Source organism: Hylaeus volcanicus, chromosome 2 (assembly GCF_026283585.1).
Source record: "Hylaeus volcanicus isolate JK05 chromosome 2, UHH_iyHylVolc1.0_haploid, whole genome shotgun sequence".
NCBI lineage: Eukaryota > Metazoa > Arthropoda > Insecta > Hymenoptera > Colletidae > Hylaeus > Hylaeus volcanicus.
Window position 1 is genome coordinate 28,839,883 of NC_071977.1, and position 13,258 is coordinate 28,853,140.

Consider the following 13,258-nt stretch of genomic DNA (forward strand, 5'->3'; position numbering starts at 1 on the left):
GATATAGAGTGGTAAAGGGTACTAGGTCTCAGCTACAGGGGGCTAGAGGGTACTAGGTCTCAGCTACAGGGAACTAGGTGGTACTAGGTATCCGCTGAAGAGTGTTAGAGGGTGCTAGGTCTCAGCTACAGGGTGCTAGAGGGTACTAGGTCTCAGCTATAGAATGCTATGGGCTACTATTCTCAGCTACAAGTGCCTATATCCGAGCCTGCGCATGAATTCGGTCCTATAAACGATATTCTACCAAACTGGAGTCTTTGACAACGTCAATATATACATCTAAGAATTTTGTATCGAGTCCGAAATTGGCCATTTCTCCGACAATTATGCCAGACAATTATAAAATATTACGAAGAGTGGTATATTAACCAAACGCAGATACAAAGCAACGTAAAAGAAAAATTAACCGAATACGAAGAACGAATAAGTTCCATAAATGACATTCGCAGACAATTATGCCAGACAATTACAAATTATTACGAAGAGTGGTATATAAGCAAACGCAGACTCGAAGTAACGTAAAAGAAAAATTAACCGAACACGAAGAACGAACAAGTTCCATAAATGGCATTCTCGTACATTAGGTGTCGCAGTCAATTTGCACGTGTTGGCATCCTCGTAAATAAAACTCTTTCACTCGAACCATGAACCATCCCGTTAAGTCAAGCAAACATTCATGCGATATTCATTGACGCTGCGCGAGTACTCGCGACCTTGAGACGCTCTCCAGCCGCGCCGGACTTTCCAGAAACCGTGAAAGCACGCGTCGTAATTACGCTTTTTCGCGAAAGTTCAATTTCGCGCTGAAAATTACAAGTTCGAACCCCGTCGCGGGCTCTCGCTCCCCGTTTCTCGTTAGCGAGGACGGCGGGATCGTGAATCCATTCAGCTGTGCATAATTGCATGGAATTCTCGCGTCTAAGGTCGGACCGCGGCTATCGCCGTATTTTCTTTTTTCTAGGTCGTCGGATTCGTCTCGACGGAAAATGGAAACCGCGAGCCGGCGAGACCGGGACCGGCGAGATCGAGAGAATATTTTCGCGTCGCTTTGGAAATCGGGCCGGTTTTCCTTTCTTTCGGAACCGATCGTACGCGGGGACAATCGTCAATTACGGTTGGATGCGCGGTTACGCAACGCTGTGCGTCGGTTCCTATACTTTACGTAATTTAATTGTTTCTTCCAATATTTACAAGCCACGTGCTCGTCCAATGGAACGGTAATGAGATACAATTACGCGGGGAACAATTCGTCTCCGACGCGTAACAGCCGACGTTCCCGGAATAACAGGTGCGAGAAGAAAGCATCGAACGAGGAAACGTAACCAGTGGGACAAAATTCCCATCGGAACGTGTTCCTCGTCACCGAAGCCTTGGCAACCGTTCGGTAACATTCTCGTAAATAGAGAAGCGTATAAAAATTTCAATAGCAGTTCCTTCGCTTCTAAAGAGGCTTGGATTATCAAAAAAATGAAAAAGAATCACTTTTTCATCCAAAAAGTTTCGTTTTTACCACTTCCGGTGCTTCAAATTAGATTGCGCGGAACTGTTCCGAATCGCTTAAATTTTAATTTTAAGAGTAATTTTTTTTTTTTTTTTAATTTATTGACGATCCAAGTTCCTTAAAGCCAAGATAAAAATTATAATATATATTTTGAAATATCGATGCTGTAAATAATTTCATCATTTTTATGGATAACGAAGGCAAGGCGGGATCGAGCAGGTCGCGATCGCCCGTGGCCAGCCTGGGTCAAAGTGGCTGGATTTCGGTGCCGGGTTCGCGTACAGAGCGCGTCTATTCAGCTCTTCGAGTAACCTTTCGTAGCTGCTCGTTCGACAAAAAGCGCGAGCGTGTCTCTGTGTGCCCGAATACCGCCGAGAGCCAAACCTCTGTTCACGTCTGAATGGGCAGAGCTCTGGAAGAGGAAGTGGCCGAGACAGAATGGCCAGAATGGCGGCAGCCCACCGTTTCCGCAGGCGGAATGCCTCCCTAACGACGCAACGAAATCCTCTGGAGTGGCTCGGGACCGAGTCCCGCGAAGAGGGAGCTTCTCAGCCCGCGAACACCGCGGTTTTCCTTCGACTTCGAACGATAGACAAATACCAAAACGTTGGTAAATAGTTTACTAATAGCTCGACTCCAATAATTCACAAACTGACCAACTCTGCTAGGTTACAAATATAATTATTTACGAAACACATATAGAGGACATTTTACGATATCCTCGTTATCGCTAATATTACCAAGAATATTTCTCAAGAGGCTCCTTTCCAAGATAAATACGTACGGTTTTTTTTATTCAAGGTTAAATCTCTCGAAATTTCAAGGTCATTTTTTCACCGTAAATACAATACCTCCGGAATCGTGTCTTGGAATTCACGGAAATTCTGCACGAAAGGTCATCCTGTTATAAAAATGCTACATAAGAATCTTCCCCCGATTCGATTTCGTATAATCGAGACACGCTACGTGACTATACTGTACAGTAAGACTGGTTTCGTCGAACAGGGGACACGATCGTTCGGTCGGTCGAACGCGAAACGACACGTGGCCGACTCGAACGAGAGCCCCTGGCGTAACACGATCGAGGAAACGACACGCGAAAATGCCACATTGACGTCCTTCGATGCTTCACGCTCTACTTCTACCTCTGAGGCTGTTCTCCAGTCTCTCGCGAACTTTCGTTTCTTGTTTCGAGAGGCGCGGTGGACGTTAATCGGCTGAATTAAGAGCCACGACGGCCTGTCGCCGCAGCCCTGCCGATAGCCCGCGCGGAAACCAAATCGAAATTGGTAGCGTTGTAGTCGATGGCTAAGTTGCGACTCATCGCGAGCTTTCGCACCGTTCGAAACCGAAGAAAATTAAATATTAACGACTCCGTCGCGAAACATTCCGAGTGAAATGCGAAAGGTTATCGCGCGGACTCCAGAGGAAATTAATTTTGAGAATTCACGAGTTGCGAGTGATCGCGGCTCGCTAGTTTGTCCGTTGTTCGCCGTTTCTACTCGCCTCGAGCGCCACTCCGCTGCAAGTGGCACCCTGACATCTTCTAACCCGATTATCTATCGAACGAAGCTTCGCAAACACTTTATTCCACGTTTTCGATTTTTTTTTTTTTTTGTAAAGAATCGCCCTACTTTTTTATTCAAGCACAAATCGCCACCAAATGTTTGATATAATCCTCTTTAAAAGGAGAAAGTATTCCGCGAAATTAAAAAGAATTCCTCCTAGCCGCGAAAACGAGGATAAGAAACTCCAGCCAGAGTTTCTCAAAGGCACCAGGGGAATAGCGACACCGCTCGCGGGAGGACTCCTCGATTTTCAAAGGTTTCGATGTCTCGATGACACTTTAGTTTGTAGCGGAACCTTGAGACGCTTACACTTTGTAGCGCAAAGACTTCGGCGGACTTTGTGTTACGCGATTCCGTCGTGGAACTTCGAGGAACTTTGCGGGAGGGTCTCGTTTTTCAATTGGAAAGCGAGAAACCGGACGAAACGAGAAACCGTCGGCTCGTTTTGCACGCCGGGACGCGTAAACATGTCGAAGGAACGACCCACGGAATGATTCGAAACCCTGGAGAGACTCCGATCGCTACTGGAAGACTTTCGTTATCTGCACGGTAGATAAATATTTATTCATCTGTTTATTCGTCTGCTATTATAGTGCGATTACTTTCGAACAGCATCGCGACAAAGTTAACTGACTTGCGTCAGACTGCGTTTAATTATCGTCCATCGATGATGGCGTCTCATGTCTTCATCGCTAGAGGGACACCACGCGTACCGCGTTTCTCGCAAATGCTCGACCCGTCTATCGTTTAAATATATAAGCCATTCCCGACCGATCTCCACAGTAGGACCTCTCGCTCTCCCTCTACAGGGAAACCATAGCCACAATAGACTTATCCATTAAGAGGAAAAATTTAATTCGCAACTTTGATTGCTACTGGAATACTTTAATTATCTCAATCTACACGATATTACGGTAGATAAATACTATACATTTATCAACTACAATAAAGGCAATTAATTCCAGGCAGCATCCCAACAAAGTTGCACCGTCCCCGGATGGCTTTCGCTATCTTCAATTATGAATAAGTTGCATCAGACTACATTTAACTACCATCCGTTGAAGACTAATCCATTGTTTGTTTTATCGCAATAAAATTATATAACGCGACGGCATGTTTCGCCCGAGCACGGGAGAACTTTCACGGTAATCGACGATTTATCATTCTACCTCGACTCCGTATCTTTCGCAGGGAACAGTTATCAGGAGAAATACAATCCAAACGATCGAACTTCCTTTCTCACGTGTCCCCCTCCCCTTTCCATCCATGGAACCCGATTCCCGTGTCCTCCGCGGGACACCGTGTATCGTTCCACTTAACGCGTCCGGCGACCCGACTTTCTTCTCGTAGCCTCACTTTCGTCTTCAAACTTTTCAAATGTCCTCCGGACCGCCTCTGATCTCCCAACGTGCCCGCGGAATTCTCTGACATTTTATTTTCACTTGATTTCTTTTTTTTTTTTTTGTTATTTCACGTTCTAAGTAACGCTAATAATTTTAAATTTAAACTCGTACTAATTTAAATTACGAATTATTAATGAAACGTTCGAATTCTAACTTCAAAAGAAACCACACCACCCGAGCTGAAGAACTCGATGAAGAGCGAAGCTTGGTTCTCACGAGAAACTACCTGAACACAAAACGAACCGTTTGAATTCTACCTCGAAAAGAAACCACTCCGGCCGAGCCGAAGAACGTCGACGAAGAGAAAAGCGTGCAGTTAGTCTCCCGGTATTGATATTGAAAGCGTGCGAGTCACGCGAGCCCTCTTCTAACGGCGAGCGTACGAACGAAACGTGTCAGAACGTTTCCTAGAAACTGACAAACGTTTTGATGCATTCCAACGAGGAGAAAGGAAGTTAAATTAGCCCCGAACGCGGATGGTTACCAAACGAGAGTGGGTAACGTAAATGGCGGCCGAACAAACTCGGCTCGGTGAATTTCGTGGAGCCTCTTAGGCTAGTCCAATCGACCCCGTTCGCAGCTGGCCAATTTCGCGTTGGATCGTTGAAGCCGCGCTATTTACGTGTCAGACTGCGTTGGCTACTTTCTACGCGAACAATATGGATATTGTAATAGCAATCGCGGTTACGCAACGGCGCGCGGACGAGGTGTAATTACGACAAATTCGTCGGGCGAACTTTTAACAAAGGAGCTACGAGGATGCCGAAAAGGGATTCCTGCGGTTCGCCTTATCGCGGCCGCAAATCTTCATTGTCTATTAAGTCGGCTCTATGCGCGGCGAAACGATAGATTCAATCTATCCTGGCCGGCCAGGATTTTCCTTTCCTTCTGTCTTTCCGTCGACCGCGAAACCTGCCAATTTCTGCTTGCTCAACCAAATCGCGACTTTTTAGACGGCTCTTTATATTGCGCAACTTCGAGAAAAAAACTGCGGAGAATGGCGAGAGGCTCGAAATTTGGGCAAGTAGCAAGGTTAATGATGTATGAGCTGAAGAGTCTTCATTGTGAAGGATTGTGAAATATCTTGGGATTGGATAAGTGATCAGATAGAATGATGGAAGGATAAGGGATCGGATAAAATCATTGGATAAAATGACAACGAGAACGCTAGCTTCGGAGCAGATGCTGTTTTATTCCCAGCAATCTTATAATAGGGCTCACTCAAGCGACTCAAGTATTGCGGCGTCGATTTTGGATGCGAGAAACGCATCAGCGCGCGGCTCGAAAAGGCAAAGTCTTGGCTCGTTGACTAAAATTCCATAAGGACCACCACTTCGCGATTCGAAGGACTATAGAATATCTTGGAACCTGGATAACTGCAGCAAAAAACTAAAAGGGCATGTACAAGAATCGAGGTTTGCACTCGATTTACTGAACGCGCTCCGGAATTTTTATTGCCGGAACTATTGCCAAACGGCGTCCCAGTTGCGTGGATAACCCCAATCCAAACAATAGCCCAGGAAATAAAAAACGCGATATACTGCGTCCAGTAGGCCTGATTCCCGAGCTCGAAAATATTTGATGTATAAACTATAAAACATACTCGAATACGAACAAGGAATGTAGGAACACGAGAAAACGGCGACGTATAAACACATTTTTATGCCGAATGTACAGAGTTCTTTTCTAGGCGTCTCCATTTCCTGCACGGTCTAAATTACCACTATCCTCGTTGCTCGAGTCAACGAGCCAAGACTTCGGTCCTTTAACTAGGCGTCACACCTGGCGAGCAATCCTGGCGACGAGGCAATTACCGAGTAATAAAGAATTCTTCCTGGTTTTCGTTTCCACGTGAGAGACGGTAACGAATCGAAAAGTCACGAGCAAGCAGGAATTCCGTGGTTTCGTTTTTTCGTTCCGTCAGGGTATGTTCGATCCTGCCGCAGGTGTCTGTTAGAACAAAGGATCGGGTTAAGTTCTGTGTGTGTCTCGTGAAGTCTTCGTGGCTCCTGTTTTCGAGCTCATGTAAAAAAGCTCGGCTTTCTGTAGTTCAACCTTATTCAAAGATCGAATTTTCGAGGGATGAGAGATAGGAGAGAAGAAAGAAAGCGTTTCGTCCTGGACCTGCTAGCTTAACTACTGAACTAGTCAGTAATGCTGCCTAGCAGGCTCGTGCCTTAGACGCCGGGATGTTTAGAGATCGGTCGGGAGCAACTTATACATGGACGTTAGACAGAACCGAGCGCTTGTGAGGAACACGGAAACGCGAGGTGTCCCTCTAGTGGTGAAGACAGGAGGTGCCACCACAGAACTTCGAAGCGGTGACGCGCGCGAATAACGTGGTGGCGTGATGACGCTTTTCTCAATTGACTGCGAGAATATTTCACGCGATACAGAATTTAATGATACACGAGGCAAATGTGTATAAGAACTGTGCCTTTATAAAAGTGTAAAAACGGTCACTTGTGGTGGTAGGTTTAGCGTCGAAAAAAAGATACGAATTTTGATACATCTATCGAGGTTCCTCTTTACACGAAAAATTTGAGTAATCCTGTCAGTGGCAACGCTTCAATGACCCAGAAATAGTAATCACCCTCTCCCGCAGGAAAGAGTATCCTCGTTCCGAACACATGTATCCTCGTGTCACGGAAGAATGGGTTTCCCAGAGGCGGGGATTTGGGCGCTATCCAATTTTCCCTTGGGAATGAAAAAAAAAAAAAAGAGAAAGAAGCTCGACCGACGTGATCGAAAGAGGAAGACGGTCGACGACCTCTCGAATTGCGACATAAGGAGCGAAGCTGTTTACACACTGACCCCCATTTCCTGCCTCGCGGCGAAATAGCGCGGCTCCGACTATTATTTTGCCTATTCCACGGCCCCCCGACATTGCTTTGCTTTTCACGCTCCAAGGAAAACGCGAGATCGCCTTTGCAATCTAGATCGATCGTTTCAGATTTATTTTGGAGAATTACGCGTCCGTTCCAATTCTTCTTCGACTTTGGTTCCTCTTTAGTTGTAGTACACGTGTATTTCCTTTTTGTATATATGTCGCATATCTTTTTGCGCGCGTTATTCTGAAATTTATATTATTCTCTTATTTGTAACACGATACATTCTGATCTTTATCGACGAATATAAAAAATATCCGACATATATACAACAAAAAAAGTACATAAAGTATCAGAAATGTTATTCCAGGATTAAAAATTAGTAAACAATGGAAAAAGAGGAAAAGAATCCATTGCAACTACGAAGATTCGAAACTCCGGTCAGCGTCGCGACAAGCTTGTACTCAACTGCTCGCCCACCCATCACTCTTCGACTACGGTTTCACAGAATTGAATTACTAGACGCGTATCAAACATTAAATGAAAATGTATCGAAAACCAGGACCCATTCTGAAAAAATCCATTAGGGTTTTGTCGTACTACGTGTGTACTACAACTTTTATATAGTGTGGTTCCGCGAGAGCATGTGTTTCTCTTATCAACGTAGGCGGATTGGAACTAAAAATGAATTCTACTTTCCACAAGGTTTAGTCGCTTTATTCCGCGCGCGCGTAGGCGCGAGTCAACGCACGATCTACTAATAGTCAGCAATAGAAAGCGCATAACCGCGAATCGAAAGGCAATATCCAGGAAATTCCTAAGCAGTTATGGAAAATAACTCCTAATAATTCTAAACCATTCTAAACCGTTAGCATTTTTGTACCATTCATTTTGTGCTACAGATTACAATCGCATTACTTCGTCGAAGTATTCATTATTTGCAACTTGCTTGCATATAAAATATTTATAAAATGCCTCGTACTTCTAATTAACCCCTGTCGTAAGTTTAGCAAATTTTGTTAGTGGTTACGTAGAATAGATTTATGCCAGGGAGAACTTATTGAAAATTCATGGTTCCTCGACGTTTTCTTATCGAAATTGCACGAGAAGAAAATGTGGCGTATGTACAGAGATTTAAAAAAAAATATACGAGCAGGTGTTACGTGAAAAGAGTACGAAGTAAAGGGTTTCTTAAAAGGCGCATCACGGTTTTGTTTTTAGTAATAAAATATATACTTTATATTGAATATATATATTTATATATTGAGCATATCAAGAAACAAAATTCTGAAGCCTCTTTCGAAAGATCCTTTCGGTGCCAAATTTTTGAGAAAGTTATAAGAATTTATAATCAAGTCTAATAATATGAAAAAAGATACGCTTCCAAAGTAAGACTGTTCGGTGTAATGCGATTCCTGTTCGCGCATTTTGCGAGTTAAAAAAAGAAAGGAACTTAACCCTACGAAAAGATGAAAACTCCATATAATAACGTGGAAGGGTCCGAAGACCCCCGCACCAGAAAGACCTCGAACCCACCCCAGACCCGACGGATCGATTCACTCACCATGGCGCAGAGCGATCCTAGTCCCATTGGTCCCGACTAGAATCCTTCTTCAGACCTTCTTCTTCCCTTCGAGGATCGACAAAATTCACGTCTCTCTACTGTTCGTCTTGGTAGCACTCTTTCACATCGCACCACCAACCAGCCATGTCCTCTGTGCCCCCCGAGGTAAAATAAAACACCCTTGCTTCCTACTGGCTCACTCTTCCCGTATCGTTTCCAGTCGCGAAACACCCCCGTGCCGAGGACTCACTGTTCGAGATACGACGATAGATCCAAAGGAGACTCGCAATGCACGCACAGGCTTAGGATCGCGGACAGTTTGAAGGGGCTCACCCGGAATGGACAGCCTATATAGATCTCCCCACCAGAGGACGGTCGAGCACGGTGCAAAGGAGCACCGACGAACCGTGATCCAGGAGAAAGCCTCTCCTTCGATTGGCCCCCCCTCGGAGAACCGGTACGAGTCGAGACGATTCCAGGTATCCTTTATCCAGGTGATACCGTGATACTGCTCGTCGTGCAGGCGTCCCAGCTCTCTGCAACCAACGCATTTTTGTAGGAAGAATTCAGGGAATAGGTGAGAGCATTTCTTCCTTCTTCTTCTTCTTCTTTTCCTGTGGAGGCCGGTGTAGATTGTCCTCGGTGTTCTTCCAGAGGTTAATATTGTAATTAGTATTTATTATATAAAGAGTACAGAATATACAGTAGAGGAACAACGACGGCGCACGCGGTCTATGTCTCGGACGAATGTTAAACTCAAACAAACACCAATCGTTCGGCTCGTGAGTCACCCTAGTGACCACCCTTAGTGATCGAAACTAAACGGGCCAAATACTCTATTTCCAACAGTTAATATTCCCCGTCACATTTTTTGAGACGAATACCTTGGATTGTTTCCTCCTCAAAAATCAATTATTCCATCTCAAGGAGATCAATGATCAATATCCCTCGAGATATTAATATTCCTCCTTGCATTCTCTAAAATAAATACCCTTTGATTATTTCCTCTCCCCAAAACAATTGTCCCAGCTCAAAAAAGAAACCACCAATCGATATCCCTCGAGAGCGTAATATTTCCACCTTCCCTTAAGAAATTGTCCAAACCACGTCAAAAGAAAATCACCGATGCGTACCCTCGTCAACATCGATCGCGAATCGTCGATTCAGGTCGAATCGCGACAACAGAGCCTCGGGAATCCCGTCTTAGAAGTGGATCTGTCGCACCGGTTCACCTTTGCTAAACTGTGTTTACATCGAGTTACCAAACTCGGTGCGCGTTCCAGCATGGGTAACGCGAACGCATCGATCAAACCGCGCGAGCCAATAGGGTTGGCCAGCGTCGTCCAGCAAACAGAAGCAAACGTCCCCGCGGAAATGGAGTAAAAGAAGGGACACGATTTCCACCGCACGAATCAGGAAGACGAATCCTGTCGCGATAACCGTCAATTTTCTCGATTCCGCGCTGCAATGGGAAAAGTTCTGAGTGTCGAGGTGAAAGTGTCCGATTACTGTCAACCTATGCTAATTAAACATCGCGTCGGAGAAAATGCAATTAATGACATCGAATCAAACGAGTTTCTGTAATCTCGACAAACAGCAGCATTTGATTTTTAAGAGAATCGATAGCGGATTGATAAATCGTTCCTTAATTAAGCGTTTTATGAAGCCTTTCGAGTACACGGTGGCAGTTCGATTAAGGAAAGAGCGTTTCGTTTTCAGTCTGCTAGTGGACTCCGCGATGTTTCGAGTTCGGTCAGGAATGGCTTGTTTGTGAATTGGCGGAACCAATCACTTGCGAGAAACGCGCAGTACGCGCAGTGTCCCTCTAGCGGTGATAACAGCAGGTGCCACTATGCCGATTTAATTTAAATTCATCGAATAAACTCCACCGAATCCAGGATCTAAGAATTCCGAATGAATATCGCAGACAGAAAAATTCTTACGAGAATACCCTCGCGAATATTTTCTCGCGTAAATAATAGTTAACAAGACACCGCGTGGTTTTCATCGCCAGCACGCAGTTTCGAACGCACTCTTAATGATTTTCCTTTCCGCTCTAGAAGTTCGAAGAGTGTTTCTACGTTTACAGCCCGATAGACGGACGATTGCTGAATTCTCGCTGGTGTCTGCTCAACTGCGTGGAATTACGACTGTTCTCTTAATATCGCTTTTCTCTGATGTAAAAGTTTCAAGGTTGCTCGTGTCATTAAGAATCCAACGGAGCCGTTGAATTTCTCCCATTAACACAGTGTTGTTCTCGATACATTTCCTCTACCGCGGAAGACATAGAAATTTGCGAGAATCAGGATGCACGGTTGCTGTTGAATATTTCATCGCGATCGTGAAAGATTGACACGCTGGAATATTTGTGACAGTTTAAACCGTCGCGACAGAGCGCGCGCTGCCCGGGCGCTGTGATTGGTCGACGGTTAATAATTCGAAAACGAAGCACCGTATAACATTTTTCCAAAGGAAATTATGGTTCAGAATCGTCTCAGCTACCCCTCATTTCCGGCTCTCACACTAATCCTGTGTGTTTACAATAAAACACAACGAAATAATTCTAATTCATTTCTTCGAGAAAATCACGCAAAATTCAGAGTAAGAGACCTCGTAAAATTCTAAGCCACTAAAGCTTGATTGTAGTTTCGAGAAGAGTTCCTATCAGGTAAGACCGCGATGTCGCGTTATTTTTCGAGCAAATCTAATAAAGCAATTCTAAAAAATTATAATCCCGCCACCTTCTGTGGTTCAGCGTCTCTTCGACCTTCCGTTGTAACGTTCGTTTGATTTCCTCTTTCCACGCGGATGGATCCGCAAATGTCGTCGAATTTCGGGCAGATTCGGAGCACGAAGTACGCTCGCACACGCCTCGACTTCGAACGACAGGATCGAGCGAAGTGAGAGGCGATCGCGGCGTGCAAGGCGCTCGGTGTTACGCAATCCCGCGATAGGAATCGGGGGTCACTCACTTCGTCGACTCGCGGGAGTCGCGGGCGGTATGCACCGCGATTCCACGTGCAGGAAGGAAAACCGTCCAACGACACCTTTATTGAAGTCGCGAGCAATGACAGACTCAAACTTAATGGATATTAATACAAAGGGGTCTACGTAACGGTACAGCGTTATTATCCGACTCAGCCGTGCCATTACAGTCAACGGGATATCGTTACTGTTATTACGCTAATTATACAACTTTTTCCGTTTTACTGGTGGACCAGCGTTTATAGGTCGTGCTATTAGTGCGCTCCCACTGCGCCGACGCTGGCACTTAGGCGTTGTGTTTGCGTGAACTCTAAATATAGTAGAATCGTAATTTTTCACCGGCGTGATTAATATTCTAATACATTTGTACGAACAACGATGCGTACACCCTCGATTACACCTAAAGTATTAAAAGAAGCAGTCTCGTTCGATGTGCACTTTGCAAATATAAATACACATAAATGGTACCGAAAGGAACGCCTTTTTTTTTTATTTCACAGTTGATTCGTTTTACTCGCAAGAGACCACAGACGAAGATTTCTCTTAAGAAAGGCAATTAACCGATAGGACGCGATCGGGAAAAGTGAATTCAACGGAAATCGCGTATCAGCGCTCGTTGTCGGTAAACGGATTGACAGGTCGACGCGCTGTGCGCGTCGTTATCGGTTTTTTCATTACCCATGCCGTGAAACGAAACTACTCGAATGGAAGCCGGAGTCTCTCATTTCATTGGCCAGCTCTGATAGAAACCATCGAAGGTCCGAGTCGGAAATCCGAAGGAAAACGCTGCGAACGTATCGCGAATGCAAAATCCAGCGTTATCGGTGCCCCGACGGTGGCCAATTATTCAAAATTTCTCGCGTCGGACGTAAGAGCTGGTGCAGCGTGACGCGTTACAGATTACAAAATGCAGGAAACAACGCGGTGGATCGCACTTTATCTTCCCAACGTCTTATTCGGCGCACGTGGTTATTTTCAACGTGGCTCAAGTACGTGGGAGTGGAGGATTCTCGGGGCCGTGTAATCATCAACATGCCGTGTATCCGGGCATTGAATTCGAGGATTCTCCTCGCCCTCTTTCGGATTCTCTTCATTGTGCATCTCCCGAGCGGCCGTCTTTCGCAACGCGAAAGACCAGGACTCGATCACCAGAGAGAAACCCGCACATCCGACGAAAGGGATCGATCGTGTAATCGATCCTCTCGAGATAAAACGTGACGCAACCTCCTATTTAGAAATTATTTTTTCTTTACTTTGAAAATCTAGCCGAAGCGCAGCCTCAGACAAGGATGTCTCTATGAGAGACTCTCTAGTTCTGTCACTTCGTTTACAGAAGGGGATAGTCGGAGGAGAATATAAACAGAGAAGATGCGAATTAATTGATAGAAACTACAATTGTCGGGTGCAAC

General features: G+C 45.1%; 1 protein-coding gene and 1 long non-coding RNA gene across 2 annotated transcripts in view; one reads left to right on the top strand and one right to left on the bottom strand.

Moving 5' to 3' along the window:
* Window positions 1–9,045, bottom strand: part of LOC128872273 (mucin-2-like) — a 26,634-nt gene extending 17,589 nt beyond the window's left edge. Inside the window, exon 1 of the mRNA XM_054114782.1 lies at window positions 8,865–9,045. Coding sequence (XP_053970757.1) covers window positions 8,865–8,891 — 27 coding nt within the window. The 5' untranslated portion in view covers window positions 8,892–9,045. The remainder of the gene's footprint in view (window positions 1–8,864) is intronic.
* Window positions 1–13,258, top strand: part of LOC128872274 (uncharacterized) — a 20,423-nt gene that overhangs the window by 3,411 nt on the left and 3,754 nt on the right. The window lies entirely within an intron of this gene.